At 30.1% G+C, this 18,769-nt stretch overlaps 1 protein-coding gene across 4 annotated transcripts in view; it reads left to right on the top strand.

Moving 5' to 3' along the window:
* Positions 1-18,769, top strand: part of LOC117160562 (uncharacterized) — a 32,523-nt gene that overhangs the window by 3,782 nt on the left and 9,972 nt on the right. For all 4 annotated transcript variants that reach the window (XM_033341392.2, XM_033341393.2, XM_076618193.1 and 1 more), the window contains exons 2-3: positions 4,205-4,947; positions 10,678-10,964. In XM_033341392.2, coding sequence (XP_033197283.2) covers positions 4,674-4,947; positions 10,678-10,964 — 561 coding nt within the window. In that variant the 5' untranslated portion in view covers positions 4,205-4,673. The remainder of the gene's footprint in view (positions 1-4,204; positions 4,948-10,677; positions 10,965-18,769) is intronic.

Here is an 18,769-nt window from a genome sequence, read left to right as displayed (position 1 = left end):
TGCATTCCGTGCAAATAATTACACCGCAATTACATACGAGTATTCCGCATTCAAATTAATGCAACGACTCAATCCAATAGTGGATTGTGCCATCCGTCAGCATAAGGCAAAACAAGCGCATAGCTAACAATGTACATAACTGTAAAGCTGTGCGTTTACGTGTGAAAGTTCTTGTTCGCGTCGTCCGATGATATTATGGCCACGAACAGGTGAAAAACCACTACTCTGTTGACCGATTCATATCCCACCGCTTGTAACAATTGCACCATTTAGCAGCGAGGCCTCTGTTGCGTGCTTGTTCGCAACTCATCGTGCTTGCGCCGAGGATCCTTTTCCGGTCAGAAATTTACCGTACACGCCGCCGCCGGTTTCGTCTACCGTGAAATATCCATCGTGGAACAACGTCGTTCAACGACGCAACGTTTTCTAAAATTTTACGAATGAATTTACGCGCGTATTATGCCAAAAGCGTTAAGTAGGTTGGAAACAGTTAATTGGTTAATTAATCACGTGAAATACGGAAGTATGGTTGTGGGCGAATTGTGTGAATAGAGAATATTTAAATGTTACCTGGTTGATAGTAAAATTAGTTTGTAAGAGAGAGTTGTTCGACGGATACGGGCCACGTAAATTGTTCGCTTTTGTTATTGAATATCAGACATTTAACAGCAAATGCGTGAAATAAATAAGAGCACGATAATTGAATAGATAAAGGAGTAGTGAACATTGATATAAACACAACAGAAATTGCATCTTGCGTTTCGTCCTGTATATACGTTCAAAAGTTCGATATTATTACTAGTCGTATTTTATTGCACCTAAATATCAATTAACAACGAGATTCTCAAAATCATACGCAAACTATTTTATTAAGTACAAAATAAATTCAGAACTCGAAAAACTACAAAGATACAACATATTAAGATAGTATACTATATATTATGTATATATATATAAAATTTTTATTTTAATGCAAACTTTAATATATTAACAACAACTGCTATAGTAATACATCTTGTCACGACTGATGAAAATTCTTTCCAAACAAAAATTAAAACTGTCATATCATGTACAGTAAAGTGCAATATTGTTAAAATTTTCGAATAATTTTCGTTAATATTCATTAATTAAATTCATCTTCTTTTTCTCCTTCTCCCACGTCTACGTTTTACGTTGCATCGACTGCGAGTTTATTAGTCAAACTAGTGACGATGTTGTATATATTTGTTTCCTCAAAGTAGCGTATTGTATTCGTTATGAAATTTCTTGGATATTTTATCAAATCTCGTCATTCTTTATTACTATGCAGATAAAATAGAGGAAAAAGTGAAAAAATAATATTTCAAATAGACTGGGATTAGTAAAATCGTATTTTCAAGACTCGAATAAATAAGTTGCAAAATCGTACACGTAATCCATTTACATGGAAACCGATAAATTGAATAAAAAAATGTTTTATAATTCCAATTTCATCTCTTCTTTCGTCTATGGAAGAAGGTCGAATTCATGTTACTTCAAGGTCGCTGCACATGACGAAGTATAGAATTTTTCCGGGTTGATCGTCTTAACTGTACTTGATTTACAGACATTGAGCACTGCGTGGTATTTTTCTTAGCCAACAAACGTAAGAGGATCGATTTACGATGCGTTTCAGGTAACAGCGACGCCGAGTTTATTGAGCTATCGCCAGAGACGATGTTGAAAAACGAAAGGACGCGTTCCATTGCGTTTTATTAAGTAATATCACGCAATATCGTTGTTTCGCTTGCCGAGAAAGTTTTTCAGCTTGTCTCAATTATTCTTTATCTCTCTTTTATTAAAATACGAGCCATAGTTAGCACTATTATTGCCTTTGAATTTTTATATTTGATTTCTGTGCCATCTCACGCTTTCAGTTTGACAAAACAAGAAGACGTTTAACACTAACATTATCAGTGCCCGGTCAAACCGATCTCAAAGTTTAATTTAAAATTGCACGTTCATTGTTACTTCTTTTGTTCATTTAACTTTGTGTAAATTCTTATATTAAGAAAAATTGAGAAACCGATGAATCAGATAACGTAAGAATTTACATAAAGTTAGATGGACAAAAGAAATAACAATGAACGTACAATTTCAGATTAAACATTGAATATTGGTAAGGTTAGTGTTAATGTTGTAAACAAATTTGTAACAAAAATTTGTAATGAAAAATCGTGACGATTATTTTATTTTTTCTTTAACCTTGTAAATATCTAACGAAATACGATTGGTTTAAAAATGATTCGATTACATTATAATTTGTATTGATAGCAATGATCATGATAATGATAACAGTGACTGCATTGACATTCCATCGACTGCAAGATTATTAGCGACTAATTTAGGTTGAACAACATATATTTATTAAATGATAATATTATCATACTAATTGTTAAAATCAGTTATTTTTATTGCAATAAAACTTACTACCTGGTACGATCTTCGATCATTAATTGTACACTCTGTTTTAAATTTAAACAGTACATTACTTGTATGTGAACACAATATATTAGTTTTAATAAAGTTATATTAATTTGTATTTATATTAATTGCTAATTTATATTATATTCTTATGTATATATCTTATCTTAGTTTTTAAAACTCTTAGACTTTAGTCTTGTACTTTTAAATATATTTAATATGTTTCTTATATTATTTTGTATATCTTATAATGTCTTATCTTACTCTTGTAATTCTTTAAGTTTTCCTTAAGCAGGATAACTATGATTCTAAAAATATTTCTACTTTTTTGAGCAAAAGGCATTGAACTTCACACGTACTTGGCTTTATAATGATAGCACAAATAACAAAATATGAAAGTAAAAATAATGGAAATAATACATTATCAAAGTAAATAAAACAAATATATCCTTTGTTAGAAATGAGATTAGGAGATCGTTTAAAAAAAATGTTGTGTTTGTATAATAAAATAAAATGATTCGCAATTGTTAATTCATTCATGGATAAGTTATTTTAATTGACTTAAATGTTGAGAATGTTTGCATGCAAGTTAAAGATGAAATAGAAATATTTGAATAACTTTTTTTTACAACTAAATACGAAAATAGCTCTAATTATTACCAGCGAATACAAAGATGGAAAAAATCTATCTAATGTATCAAAAATAAAATTGGAATATCGGAGAAAAAAATTTTTTTCTCCACTATATATGATTCTAGAATCATCTACTTTGCAGCAGTTATTCCGTTGAAACATGAATTATTAATTTTATAAACAGCGAGTTAATAGTGCAAGAGAAATATCTGAAAGATCTCTGAAGTTCTAATTAAGTTCTATTAAAGTTCTAATAAAAAAGACACAGAAAAATTTATATTTCAAAACTAAATTTTAAAAAAGAGGCAAAACAATTAGATATTTCAAATTAGACTAAAAAGATTGGGCTAGTATGAGTAATTTAATTTATATTATTAATCGAACGATTATCTAATTCGATATGATAAAGCTGTATTCCTGTTTAGATTTTCTTTGTGTGTATATGTATATATAATTAATTCCATTGTTCCAGATTTACGAGAATTATCGATTCTAGAATTAACTAATTCTTGGAATGACATTATTATAGTTGTTTTAACGAACTGTGCATCAAAAAATTACTTAGATAAACTAGAGGACGTTTCTAGCAGCTGCCACGATACTTTTCTTCGTATAGGAAAATTAACCGAATATTCTGGTTATTCTAATAATAAGATTTTATTTCTATAAATCTTCTTAACATTGAATATACGTGGTATATAACAAATTTACTCTTCCCTAATATATCGTTAATTGACAATAGGATAAAATTTAATAAGCGATATTAATTCGTCAAATCCAAACTTCAAATAAAAGATATTTCATATGCAGCAACTTAATATTTTATATTAAAGTTCCCTTTAAATAGCAACTTAATGAAAATGCATTTACCATGTTTTCTTTTATTTCGTTATACACTCTATATATTTTGTTCTTATAATTTTCTGTATACGAGATCATTTGTCGTTGCTGATGAAAACTAAGTTGATTTCACTATCTCGTTCTTTGCTGTTTTATACTGAAAGTATATTTCAATAAAATACTACGCCATGATATAACTAACCCTCGGTAGAAATCGAACGTTCCTCTTACCGCAACTTCGATACTGTTGAATGATTATCAACACAGTTGTTGCTTGCTTAATTTACAGATCATTGGGATTCAACGGAGTGTGTTAACCGGATCAGCGACCTCGGCGTCTATTGACCTTTACCTGATCGCACGATACAAAGTGTCGCTTTGAAGCAAAACCAATCAGAAAAAGCGACGATTCCTCCCAAAAATGTTATTTTAATCCTAACTCTTATACAATTTATAATAAATGATTATTAAAATAAAACTAACAAGAGAAATATAGTAGCTGTTCCTAGATTGTTTTAAACAAATATACGAGATATAAAAGATCAAATAAAATACGAATATTTTATACAAGGCACAAAGAAAAATAATAGAAGAAAGAAAAAGAGAAAAAGAGAGAGTTAAATAAAAAAAGGAAGCTCATGAGAGACAAGAGCAAATAACTAAACGTTCCTGGAACGCTGCATGGTAAAGAAACAGGAAGGAACAGGTGTGTATAGTGATGCATTAAAACGCCTCTAACGGGAGAAAGAAGAAGAAGCATGGAGAACGCGACGATTGCGCTTGATTCGACGGTCAGAAGTCAGGATTCGAGTAATTCGAAGGACTCGAAGGAGTCGTGCGCATCGGATTTGAAGCCGGAGAGTTGTTTGGAGTCGAAGCACTCGAAGGAGATCCTTATCTCTGAGAAACAGCAACGACAACAACAACCACGAACACAGCAACATCCGGATGATCGACAGAAACTGAGGAGTACGGAGCCTAAAGATGATTCGAATCTTCTGATGTTCACTTCTTGCGGACAGTTGTTACTTGGTAAGTCTATCTTTGACACATTTATGGATAATTATTTCAAAAATTATTTCATATTTCATATATGAAATAATATAATAATATAAAAAAATATTCGCACACCTATAGACACGTTTAAGAATATGTGTGTGTTATATACTATACTTATACGTGCTATACGAAACATTTTGAATTTTTAATTAGTATTGGCTATAAATGGCAGACTCGCTTGTCATGATTATATTCGTAAAATTTGAAACAAATCTGGGAATATACAGGGTGGTAAATGGTGGTACAAGCAGAAAGGGGATGATTCTACGCGAAAAAAGAAGTCGAAAATATAGAATAACAATTTTTCGTTTGAGGCTTTGTTTTCGAGATAATCGACTTTGAATTTGCACTCGGTACGCGTGCGGTACGTTATAACGGATCTCACTGTAGGTCGTTGTCTCGATGGAAAAATTAAAAAAAAAAATTTGTATTCTATACTTTCGACTTCTTTTTTCGCGTAGAATCACCCCCTTTCCGCTTGTACCACCAGTTATCAACCACCCTGTATATGTGACAATTAAATGATATTTTTTAATATGTTGCCAAGGTCATCACCTTGCGTAGTTTTATAAAAGTTTCATATAGTTGTGGGTCACCGCTTATTAAAAAGTTATTATCAAAAAGAGTTTGTTTTAAACTTATTTTGTAGTTTGATATTGTAGTATGTGTAGATGTCTATGTGAAGGGGACGTTGGTACGTGAGGTTTTTATTATTTTATTATTTAGAATAATAAATTAATATACAGCCGTATACGTGAGTCGTTAGTACAAAGTATAAATCGCAGAATAAAATCGCGGAATAAATACTCGTAAATGCTCGTCGCGTAACTCGGTAGACACTAGAAGATATTGTAGGTACTGTTAGATACTCGTGATACTCGCAGATACTCAGAGATACTGTGTAGGTATTGTACGATACTGTGTGATATTGTGTGATACCGTGTGTCGTTTTATACTGGTCGAGGAGAAGTCGGAAAATTTGAATTCGTCTTGATTCGACGGTTGCACGTAGCGGTGACATTGTTTTGCCCGCAGTTTGTTTATCATTACATTTCTGCATCAAGGCTGAGTCAATGTCTTGAGGCAAAACAACAGTATGAGTCGCTCTCGACTCGCGTCGTCCTTTGACTCCTGTGCCACTACATATCAATAAGTAAAAGGATAGACTCAAAAAATGTCTAATCTGACCCGACCCAAATCTAATTTTAAGTTAATTCGAAATGAGTTTAAGTTAGATCTGGGTCAAATCTAGATTACCTGGGTTACCTGGGAAAAAAGGTCTCGGTTATTCACGCTCTATTAAATATAAATGGTATGCGGAAAATTACGTACTTTTGTGTAAACTTTTTTTAATAATAACCTTTTAATGATTAACAGTCCTCATCTGAACAACATATCAAAACGTTATCGACATCGGAAGTCGCTTCCTGTTTGTGAATACCCAAGTTATGGTTCACAGAGACCACAAAAGTATTTAAACGTTCAATAACATTATCCATTATATTAATAAGCGTCAATATTCAGCGGGATCATATTTAATACTTGCTTAAGATAGTTTCATGTTGTATACTAAGTTTTTACTAAATACATGTTCACGATAAATATCTTGTAACTCCTATGTACATTTCTAGATTGGTTTCAAATTTATTCGATATAATACTGTTAGTGGCATCTTATAATGTTAATGACTTTCAACATACAATATGAACATAACAGTTTGCGATAAGTGTTCAAATACTTTCGTGAAAGCGTATAATTATTCTGGATAAGGTACTAGTGTATTATAAACGTAGTTTTACTTTTAGACATTTATTAGTATATCAATGTTTATTTGAAGAGTATGATAAATTTGCAGAAGGCACACTTTTGTCATTGATATCAGAAAGTAACTTCTGGAATTATTGAATTCTGTGATAAGAAAATAGATTGGAACGCGCTACAGAAAAATTTGTTCAATGGTATCAAATATATAATTAGTATCGTATCAAATTGATATTATTTATTATGATATTTTCTGATTAATACTCGAAACAATAGCCTGAAAGCTGTTCTATAACAATCTATAAAATCTCCAAGGTACAAGAAATGTATCTTTAAATCCTATATTGTAACAAGGAACAGAAATAAAACTCGTTATAGTATATACAACTAATTCAATTACATATAAGCATTTCTATACGATATATTATACAGGGTGGTTGGTAACTGATGGTACAAGCGGAAAGGGGGTGATTCTACGCGAAAAAAGAAGTCGAAAATATAGAATAAAAATTTTTTTTTTAATTTTTGCATCGAGACAACGATCTACAGTGAGATCCGTTATAACGTACCGAGCGAAAATTCAAAGTCGATTTTCTTGAAAACAAAGCCTCAAACGAAAAATTTTTATTCTCTATTTTCGACTTCTTTTTTCGCGTAGAATCACCCCCTTTCCACTTGTGCCACCAGTTACCAACCACCCTGTATATTTTATACACAATATGTAATATAAAAATTGATATATTATATATATTATATACTTTATGCAAAGCAATTTTTAAAATGATACCAGTATACGTACGGTAAAAATTTTTTCCAAAGGATTGTGCAACGTAAGTGACATACGAATAAGATATTAGAGACAAATAATTAAATAACGTGTGTATAGCAAGGAGAAGTAAACATACTTGAGAGGCGTATTTGATATCCAATAGAATCTACGTTTGAATATAATTTTTTATACATGTATTACTTTGATAATTATTCCAAGACTTCTTAAATTAATAATAAAATTAAGTAGATAATAAATTTAATAAACATGTTATTCAGTACTGTTAGATTATCGTTAAAGAGAAGCTGCATACTTTCTACAAAAATGTTAAATTTCCTTCGCTGTATTATATGCAAATTTTACATTAGAAAACCAAATATTTAATTTTATCAGCAATAAAGTGGTAGCTTTTTCTTTTATCAACAGCTCTATCTCAAGTTCTCAAATAAATTTCTGCAATTATTAGCCATTTAGACAAGATAATATTGCTTAGAAAGTTAATTAGACGTTTGTAAATAATGTTAACATCAAAATTTATTAAGAAACGGATAATTAATTCAATATTACATACAGTATATTATAAAATAAAATACAATGAGTAATTTTTTCTAACAAATCTAATTTTCAACATAGACACATTATTTGTGTATTATTTACATACCTGGATAATAACAAGATAACTTTGATAGTCGAAAATCGATTAAAATCTAAATGACTGGAAGAACCTGTTTCATCGGATTAAATCCAATTATGTAATAACATTATAAATTCACAGCAAACGTGTTTGCCAGCCGTTTCAATATCAACAAATAGCGAATTCCAGATTAATTAAACGTGATCCTTAATAGCGATCAGTTATTTAATTTCATGTAAATACACATATAAGTACAGGTTCATTTGTTGCTCATCATCCTTGATGATATAATAATCCATATTGATTGCTACGAAATGAGGAAAAAAGATATCTCGATCGAAAAGTCGGAACATTTTAATGACTGAAATGCAAATAGAGAAAGAGAGAGGGAAGGGAAGAGAGAAAGAGAATCAAAAACAAAATTATAGAAATACAGTACAAAATACAGTTATAAAATTAGTTTAACACGTACTCTACTTAATTTTTAGTTTAATGATACATATTTATATCACTCAATTAGGAAATTATTTGCTGGAAAATCTAGTTCTCAAAATCGTTTGTATCACAGAAATTACACCAGAAATGCTGAAACTAAATATGCTATTTTTTTTACAATTAATACTTTATTTTGCAAATATCAAACACGGTAATTATTTTAAGTAGTTTTTCTTTATTAGGAGAAATATTTCAAAATGTCTTTTAATCAGATTAATTAATTTTTGACGTTTCAAATGTTAATACAATCAGCCTGTGGGAAAAATGAATAAATAATTTATAAAAAGAACGAAGTAATCTTCATACGTGTGGATAATTTTTAACAAGCAATTCTTGCATTAATTTTTATTCGTCAGCAGCATTTATTCTATTAATAATTATTGTTACAAACAGATATTACAATATTTATTTCTTCCTTATGTAATTCTGTACTTATTTAAATAATAATGTAATAAAGAAGATAATAACAATGTGACCTGTAGTTTATTTAAATATGAACAATTTATTACATACAATCGCAAAAGATCCATATTTTTATCAAGTCTAGGACTTTGTTTATCCGAATTGATCACGATATGCTGTCGAATCGAATTTTTCAGAAATATTATCTATCCCATATATTTCATCATTTTTTCTTATTTTAAATAAGAGATAGAAGGTCATTTAGTTTGAACTGTTTTATAAATATTAGTATTAAAGAGCACCAAAGCTTTTGAATACGAATGTAATCATTTCTTTAACATTCTGTTCTTGTTTTTCAATTTTTCTTGCAAGAGCCCATCTTTAAATTTTTGAATCCTTGATGTTCTGATCATTGAGTCCGCAATAGCATTAGAAAACATTTACTTTTTGAAATTATCATATAGTACATAAACAAGCAAGTCGAACATGTTATGATGCGGTTTCCACTTTCGCGTAGTATCTTGATTGGTTTGGATTTCTATACATGAAAAATACACGAATTTCCATTGACCGGCCGAGCATACATTTCTCCAAACTGCATAGAAATCGGCGTAAAAGTGAAAACATTTCACTTAGAAAGTCATACTTGTGTAACTGTTTCCGCGGGTTTGCAAACCGTAGAGAATTGCAGCGCTGCAATTCATTGTTATTCGATGTTCTCTGGCGACACTCTAATGAATACAATTATTTCAGTGTTCATGTGCACTCTGTTATTTGTATAGAGGACAAAAGTGAATTTCGTTGTAGAAAAAGAGAGTCCTTAAACCAATTTCATATATTTTAAGAAGACACTCATTTTATCTTTCACATTGCATTGTGAATCATAATTGTTTTAAGAATGTTTCAAAAAGTTGATTACTATGTTTTAGAAGGATCAAGTTCTAAAATGAAAATAAACGAACATGACCATTTATATGTATAATTCTTTGCAATAAAAGGTTTCCTAAACTTTTCAAATATCGTAATAATATAGATTGCTTTCTAATTTTGAAGACTATGTTTAAAATTTTACACATTTAAAAAATTAAAGACAATTTTCTTCTTTAATTTACCTTTAAAATCAGAGTATCTCATATACTTGTACGTGTTTTTAATTGGTGTCTTAAACTTATGTAATTGTAATCTTATACTTATATAACCCTGTATATGATTTACATTTATACAGGGTGGTTGGTAACTGGTGGTACAAGCGGAAAGGGGGTGATTCTACGCGAAAAAAGAAGTCGAAAATATAGAATACAAATTTTTCGTTCGAGGCTTTGTTTTCGAGAAAATCGACTTTGAATTTTCGCTCGGTACGCGTGCACTTTATCACGTCTCGTTATAACGGATCTCACTGTAGATCATTGTCTCGATGGAAAAATAAAAAAAAAGAAATTTGTATTCTATATTTTCGACTTCTTTTTTCGCGTAGAATCCCCCCCTTTCTGCTTGTACCGCCAGTTACCAACCATCCTGTATAACCCTGTATATGATTTACATTTGTATATTATACTTATATATTATAATATTTGTATATTAAAACTTAATTGTTATCATCGTAAAACACATTATAATATAAATCGACTTTAATGTTTTTCAGGTGTAGTCCTCGTAGTATTCGGTATCCTGGTGCTGGTCCATGGCGCTGCGTTGGGCGGTTCCGGTGCAGGATTGTGGGCAGGTGTGGGTGCCCTTGTCGCAGGAGCGTTGGGTGTTGTCGCGACGCTTGCAACATCGTCGAGCAAGACAAATTCCAGCTTTTCCACGGCTCACCTTGCAGCGAGCCTCGTTGCCCTTGCCCTTTCGAATATGGCTGCAATTACGGCCTTGACTGCTATCGTCAGAGACTCACAGAGGACACCGGAAGTGACCTTGCTCACTGTTCCGGTACGTATTGTCTGTACTTTCACCGGTACCCTCCTTTCCTATTTCTTTTTCTCTGCTCAACATTACCGTATTATTGTTAATTACTATTTTTCTACCTTACTTTTGTTCTCTTTTCCTTCAGTTAAATTCTTAATTATTTAATAATCCATGAAATTATTTATATAGTAAATAACAAGTATTGAAGTAATTATCGAATAAATGTTGGAGGGGACATACATATTTTTATTGAAAACTTACTTAATAATATTTTGTATTATGATTTGAATTATAAGATAACATTCATTGAATATATATCATTTAAGCCAAATCTCACATTATTGCCAGGGCAATGCAAAATTAAATTTCATCCAGATAAAAGTTGTATATATTTAAAATGCTTTTTCATTAAACTAAAATTTTGTCTATCAAAATAGCTTCACCTTAGATAAAGCATTCGATGCTTTATTATATGAATTAAATGTTTTTTTTAAAGTATTGCGAATATTAAAAAATTACTTAAAATTGTTATCGAAAATGTATTATTATTTATTATTTACTAATAATAAGCTATTATTGTCTCCAGCAGAAGAATTTTATCGAGCTATAAATTCTGGTTCTTACAAAACAGTATTTTATTCCATCTCTTTCAGTCAGTTCCTACTTTATTTATACTATAATAATTTGGGTTTATTTCAAACATAATATATACATACTTTAAAAAAATATCGTTAATATTAAAAAATTAATTGACATCACATCTCTATTCGTGGAGATGATTCCGATTCGTTATAGAACATTTATATTTGTATTGTATTACTCGTAATCCCTATGCAGAGTCCGGTTTTATGCAAAAGTTAAAAGAAAATGTAGAATAAAATTTTTTCATCCGAGGCTCAGTTTTCGAGAAACTCGAGTCTCAAAAATTGTTTTGTATTCGCTCGTATATGTATATTATTCGTATTAGTATACAGAGCTGGGCTCTGTATATATTTCCAGATCTCTTGCAAACTATACCAACACGACCACGAGAGTCCAGTCTCATAGCAGTATTAACAAATTTTCAAAATGTTTCCTATAACACACATACCATGTACATCTTTTCATGAAAGGTATCTACAAGTGATCAGATACTTTTATAATCCTGTGTACATTTTCAAGTACCTATACTAATGTAATGCTTACATTACATACATTTACAAATAGGTAAAACATTATCTAATTAATAAATTCTTCTTAGTCGTAAATTAGCACAGCTTATCAAATTGGTGATTAACAGTACATGTTATTAATTTCCACGTTACTGCGCCAAGAAATTGGAATTTTTCAAGCTAATAAGTAAGCGGAAATGGATAATTATGTTCCCATTTCACTGGTTTACACGCGACCATCTTTCATGTAACATATCGCATCTTCAGTGATAACATTTCAACTCCGCCAGTTGCATTAGCAATCGCCGTAGATATATATTATAACGCGAAGGTATCAATTACGATTAATCATTAGCGAAGCGATAAGCATAATTCAATGCCCGAGGGAGATTCTGTTGGCGCGTGCCTATTGCGCGAAGCTACTAAGAAGTTAACGGTGACTTCATCAGCAAATTATTAGCGTGATGTCGTTGAATACTGCTCTATGAACGAGAAGCAGGTTTCGTAAGGATCGATAAAAATTTCTCACGTCGATAGAGAAGCTCGTGTAAAGGTTAACATACGATACATCATCTTACTTTATACTTTCTTTTCTTCTATTTTCTATTGAAGTGTACTACCAGTCGTAATTATTATATTAGAACGACCTGGATAGTTGATGGACATTTTTTAAGAACCTGCTGGCAAAAGGATCAGTAAAACGAAATGGTGAATTGAGTTTTGGTTCTAGTCTTTAATATCAGCTATGTTTCAATTGATAATTATAACGGCTCTTAAAGAACTTTGTTCTTGTTATATTTACAAAGGAGATAAAAATTTATTCTTTTTTCTTGCAGCAAAGTAGAACTGTATTATGAAATTTGGTAGAATCCGTTTTTAAAATATGCGAATTTTATGTGAAGAATATAGAAAAAAAAAATACGGTAAGTCACATTTTCCATTTGGTACAGGCAGTTCTAAAGTTGTAGAGCTCAATGTAGGTCTCACGTTGCCAAGATTGTTGTTTTACTTAATTTTAAAAGTACATCCATTTCTCTACCCTTTTTATGATTTTAAAAAATATTGCTCATCATATTTAAATTACAAATACCTTAATAATTGTATCTTTAGCTTCTAAAGAACTCTCATCAATTATATCTTTGAATCTGTATAACAGATTCGTCGCACGTTTAGCTGTTTTATTTTAAAACATTTCCCTTTAGTCTTAATATGACATTCAAATTAAAAATAGTCGACAAACATGTACTTATCATGTTTTCTCCTATGATTTTCGTACACTGAATCTTATACTGAATTTTATTAACTTTCTCTTACTTAATAAATTTTATATGTACAATAATCCAACTATGTAACTGGAAATTACATAAATTATAGAGCTGTAGACACCTTTTCTGATTGATATTCGAATATGAATTTCGATATGAATTTAAGACCCATACAATTTCTACGTTAAAATAACATTCATAGTATATGTTAACAATTGCAAGGAATCTTTACTTAGCTTTTACTATAGAAATGAAGGAAAGTATAAAATGTGGTATAAAATAAAGTATTGTTTGAAATAATTATGAACGGTACTGTATATGAGATACATGGTTGTATAAGTTACATATAAGTTGATAAAGTTTATTATAGCAATATAGTATAATGTCTGTATCAGATTTGGACAAATTTTACTTAGAATAGAAATAGAGAATAACAATTTCAAATAATGAGTTATTTCAGTCATCTAATTTGTTATTTTATATATTTTTTTATATAATTTATGATTTTTGTATTATTATAAGAAATTATTTAGTAGAAATAACTTTGTTTTATGTGGAAATTGAATAAAATCATTTTGAAGTATAATATATTTTATCTTGATTCATTTATCTTTCAAATAATACAATATGAAATTTTACACACTATATTCTGGATATTTTTTAGTTATAAATAATAGAACCAAATCATTTTAAAACGTAGCACCATTTATTAAACAACGTAATCATCTGAAAGTTGTATTTTATTTTCTATTTTATTGAAAATCAAAGAATATCTTATTAAAGATATGTGTTTTGTTCATTTCAATTCAAAAGACTGTGAAGAAACTCCTGTATAATAGTATCGAAAATCGTATGAGAAATTATTTTCAGATAAAAAATGAAACAAAAAATGCATTTCGTTTAATAATCAAATAACGAAATAATTGTACAAATAAACTAACGCATCATTACAAAATAACTTCAAAAAGCAAATGAAAGAATGACCAAAGATCTAATGGAATAAATCAAAGATAAATTAATATTTAATTAATCATCTTTTTAATATTTTATTCAAATAATACCCAACTCTGATAACTCTGGTAACCTAACATAAGAAAATAAAGATTAATGATTGATTAAATTAATTGTAAATCTGTCTCACAGGAAAATAGAAAAGCCAGAAAACGTTATATTGTACAAGCCGACATCAAAAAGATACGAAGATCTACTTTTAAGGCACACGATGCCTCGTTCTACGAAAAAAATCAATTTTGACGATCTTAAAACGATACTTTTCTCATTTAAAGCTTACCGTCAGTATCGTCTATAGTTTAATAGTTTACTTTGTCGCTATTTAAAGAAACTTACTAGGAATTTTTTAAAGGTACCATAGAGATATAAAGAATTTCATTTTTTTATGGGTTTTGAAGGCCTAAAGATGTGGAAATTATAAAAATTTCATTAAATGAACAAAACACGTATCCATATCTTGTACCCCTTCATTTTCTATAAAATTTTTTAAAACGTTTCATTTTTAATAAGATATTCTTTCGTTTCTAGTAAAATAGAAAATAAAATAGAACTTTTAGATGATTACGTTGTTTAATAAGTAAATTAATTTTGCGGCTATGTAATTTTATATACTTCGTATTGAAATACGAACCGTGTAAACTATGAATTCTGCGTCTCGGAGATGCATAACATTATGAATGAAAATGAGATGTGGACTTTCTTATTTTACGCTTCGTTTCGTTTTAATAAAGGAGACATATCTTCATGTGCATGTTACATCCGTAAATTCTGCTTTATGATACTCAATTTTATGAATATGAATGTAGTAACAGTTTTACGCGTACGTAACACGTAACTGTAGAACGTGTATACGTGAAAACATAATTTTCATTATTTAAAATTTTATTACTTCTAATCAGAAAAATCATAATTATTAACAGTTTCGTAGTCATAATTCGACCCCCTAAATAATAATATTATAGGCACCTCGTAATTAATATATTATATAACACGATAAAATTAATATAACACAACTTACGCAATTAATTGGAATGATTAATTTTGCCCTTTAAAAATATTGAAACGTGGAATTCATACAAGTCGTGTATGGCCATATTACTTTCTCATTTTCATCATTTCTTCGTTACTTTGTTATTTGTAAAATTTCAAAAACTTGACATTAGTGCAGAATATCTCGCAAGATAGTTATCTATCGATCACAACACTAAAGTATCTTTGTACAATGTATAGATAATTATAGATAAAGCATAATTCCAGAAAAATGGATCTGAGGAAATGTCACTTCAGAGCTGTACTTAAAAATTGTTGATCGATGGTATAGAAAAATTCTTAAAGTGAAAACAGAAAGGGACTAACATAGCAAACGTTATATTATATTTAATACTTAAGCTTGTAGTGCAATGACAATCGTTGATCGATTCGTATACTAATTAGTAACCAACGTCGGTGGCCGAAATTCGTGTCCGATCGTTTTCTCATTCATCGGTCGGGTCGACGAGTTTCGGCGTCGCAAACCAACCAGAACAGGGCTTGAAACCGTTGGAACCGTTTGATCGCCGGAGAAAGTTTCCAATGCCAAGGCTAAAACGCGGTCAGGGCACACGCCATCGTGAAATTTCACAAAATTGCTTCGCCTCTAGACCCGATGGAACGCGCCTCTTCCGGTCAATGATCTATTGCGAAATACATTTTTCGAGATGCAGCAACCTGGATTTTAAAGGATTGCGCGAGGCAATCGATGGATCAGAACTGTACTGTTTCAAAGATTAAGAAATCGTTATAGTGTAATAGGAATCTAAAGAAGCTTCGTGAAAGTTTCGTATTTTAAATAGTTTCGTATTTTCCAATGTGCATATCGGTATATCTTTTCCTGTTTCTTTCAAGAATTTGATGCAGTTTATATGTGAAAACTACAGGCAAAGAGCGTGATATTTTATTGTGAGAAAGAATTGTTTATTTTTAGAAGGTTGAACGATGGAAAGAAATGGTAATGAGAAAAATATCGAGGAAATTCCTGGAATTAAATTGGCTGAAAAGATATATGAAGGCCTGAGATGAAAACCACGATAATCCACATTATCTATCATTTATGGAAGAGTAATTTAAAAATACACTGTCAAGCAATTCTACATGAAAATTATGCTTTCGTTTTATTTTGGAATTAAATGTGCGTTTTGGCTTCTTGGATAGTTAAAAAATATTAATAATATTATTTTATGTGGACTAATATTCATTAAGTTAATCCGATAAATATACTAATATTACTCGTTCCTCACAAATTACTGCCAAATTTTTGTCATCTATTTTTGAAAGATTTATATCTTTGAATCTGTCCTTCGTCAACTGTTTCATACTAAAATATTTCTTAAGAAAAAAATTAGGGAATCTTTTCATGTTTCATATGAACTATATAGTTTTATATTATTCTCTTATTCGACATTTATACCTTGAATTTAATATTTCGAAAACGACCACTGTTACTAAATTTGTTAATTTATACATATCAGCAATTATTGCTCTATTCGATTACTACTCTTCTATAAATGTCACTTATTATTTTTGGAGCTTAGTAGAAAAGTAAACATTTCTATTGTAAAAATTTGTTCGTAAAAAGTTAAACTTTAATGATATGTATGTGTGTATTCGTAGAGATCAAAGATGTACTATTTTAAGAATTCATAAATTCTTATAATGTAATAGGAATCTAAACAAGTTTCGCGAAAGAGTGGATTACAGAATTAATGATGGGTCGAAGATGTGCAATCTCAAAGATTCATAAATTCTTTTACCATAACTTGAGTCTGAGAAACTTTTTTAGAAAAGAGAGGATTGCAAAAGTAATGATCGATCGAAGGATTTATAAATCTTTGGATTTAACTTGAGTTTAAGCAGCACTGGAAATAATGATGAATTCGAAGTACACCGTCTTAAGGATGCGTAAATCCTTATAAGAGGATTTGAATCTAGGAAATTTTTCACGAAAGCAGGATTACAAAAGTAACAATGGATTAAAAGATTTATAAATCTTCGTAATTCGAATCTATACAAATGTGTACATCGAAAGGTGAAAAGGTGAATTACAGAATTAATCGTGGATCGAAAGTATGTTATGTTAAGAAAGTTAAGAAAGTTTGTGTTGATTTTAGAAATGGTAATTTGAAAGATAAATGCACTTATCCTTTCTAGTGAAATGATCGAAATATGCTAATAAAAGAACGATATTAATATTAAACGATAAGAGTTTCGTGATGATAATTTTGTAAAATAATGTTAAAAATGTTGTAGCTTGCATATAAATTTGTATATGTTTGTTGGGTATGTATTTAACATACTAATACTAGTATAACAGTACTGATATGAATTTTCAGTAAAACTAATAAATGTTATTTAAAGCGTAAATATTAAATAAGAAGATAGTACAAACATATTTTAACTCTTTTATAAAATAAACACTTTTGGGAATAGAAAATACTCGAAGATCCACATTGTCTTAAATTTAAAAAATTCTTTGAATAGTAAATCGTTGATTCTAAAAATAATAATGTAAACAAAAATTCTAAAAAGAATAATAAAATAAATAGAAAACTTTCTTTAGTTTAGACATTTTAACATCGCATCAACTCCACCACCTGGTTATTAGCGACGACGATATTAGCAGAAAGGAATTTATTATTATTAGGATATTATAGTTAAACATCGCTAAATAATGGCATGCCTTTCAGGAAGGAGAAGACGCTTGAAATTTGAGTTTTACCATAGAGATTTCCACCTAAAGCTCCTTTGATCTGGTATTTGTTACGAGAGTAATTGTATTTAAGACAATTTATAGAACATGTGTTTGTTGGTAATTTGGCAATTACAAATATCGTAGGTTGGTTAGTGTTAGGTTTTGACGAATTAGATTTTGAGATTAGACGTGCATGTACAAGTTTAATCTGACCAATTCTAAGTCTGTTTAATACAACTTGATCGAGCTTCCTGATAACTAGGTTCTTGTTAAAAAATTCTTCGTTGATTTCGACTGCATACGAGGCTGCAGAGTCTGTCTATTTTTATTCATTTGATGATTCAGATTAAACAGTTCCAGTTGAATTGGAGATTTTTCAAATGTTTTTGTTAAAGACAAGGTAGGCACGTGCTTTGCTATCTTGTCCGCCAATTCATTGCAACGGATGCCAACGTGTAATGGAGGAATATTCATCTACGCAAAAATAACTGTTTCACCTTCATTAATTACGGAGTGATTTGTTTCCAATATATCAAGTACGACGTCGTCAGATCTCTATACTTGATAAATGTGATAGCATCCCTGTTATCGGTGAAAATACTGTAGTTTTTTCTTGGCCAATTATAAGAAGTTGAATTGCTATTAATTCTGCTGATTTAATGCTAATGTGGTTAG

The sequence above is a fragment of the Bombus vancouverensis genome, chromosome 1 (genome assembly GCF_051014615.1).
Source record: "Bombus vancouverensis nearcticus chromosome 1, iyBomVanc1_principal, whole genome shotgun sequence".
Taxonomy (NCBI): Eukaryota; Metazoa; Arthropoda; class Insecta; order Hymenoptera; family Apidae; genus Bombus; species Bombus vancouverensis.
Note: the sequence above shows the minus strand (reverse complement) of the source record. Positions and strands in the feature narration are given on the sequence as shown.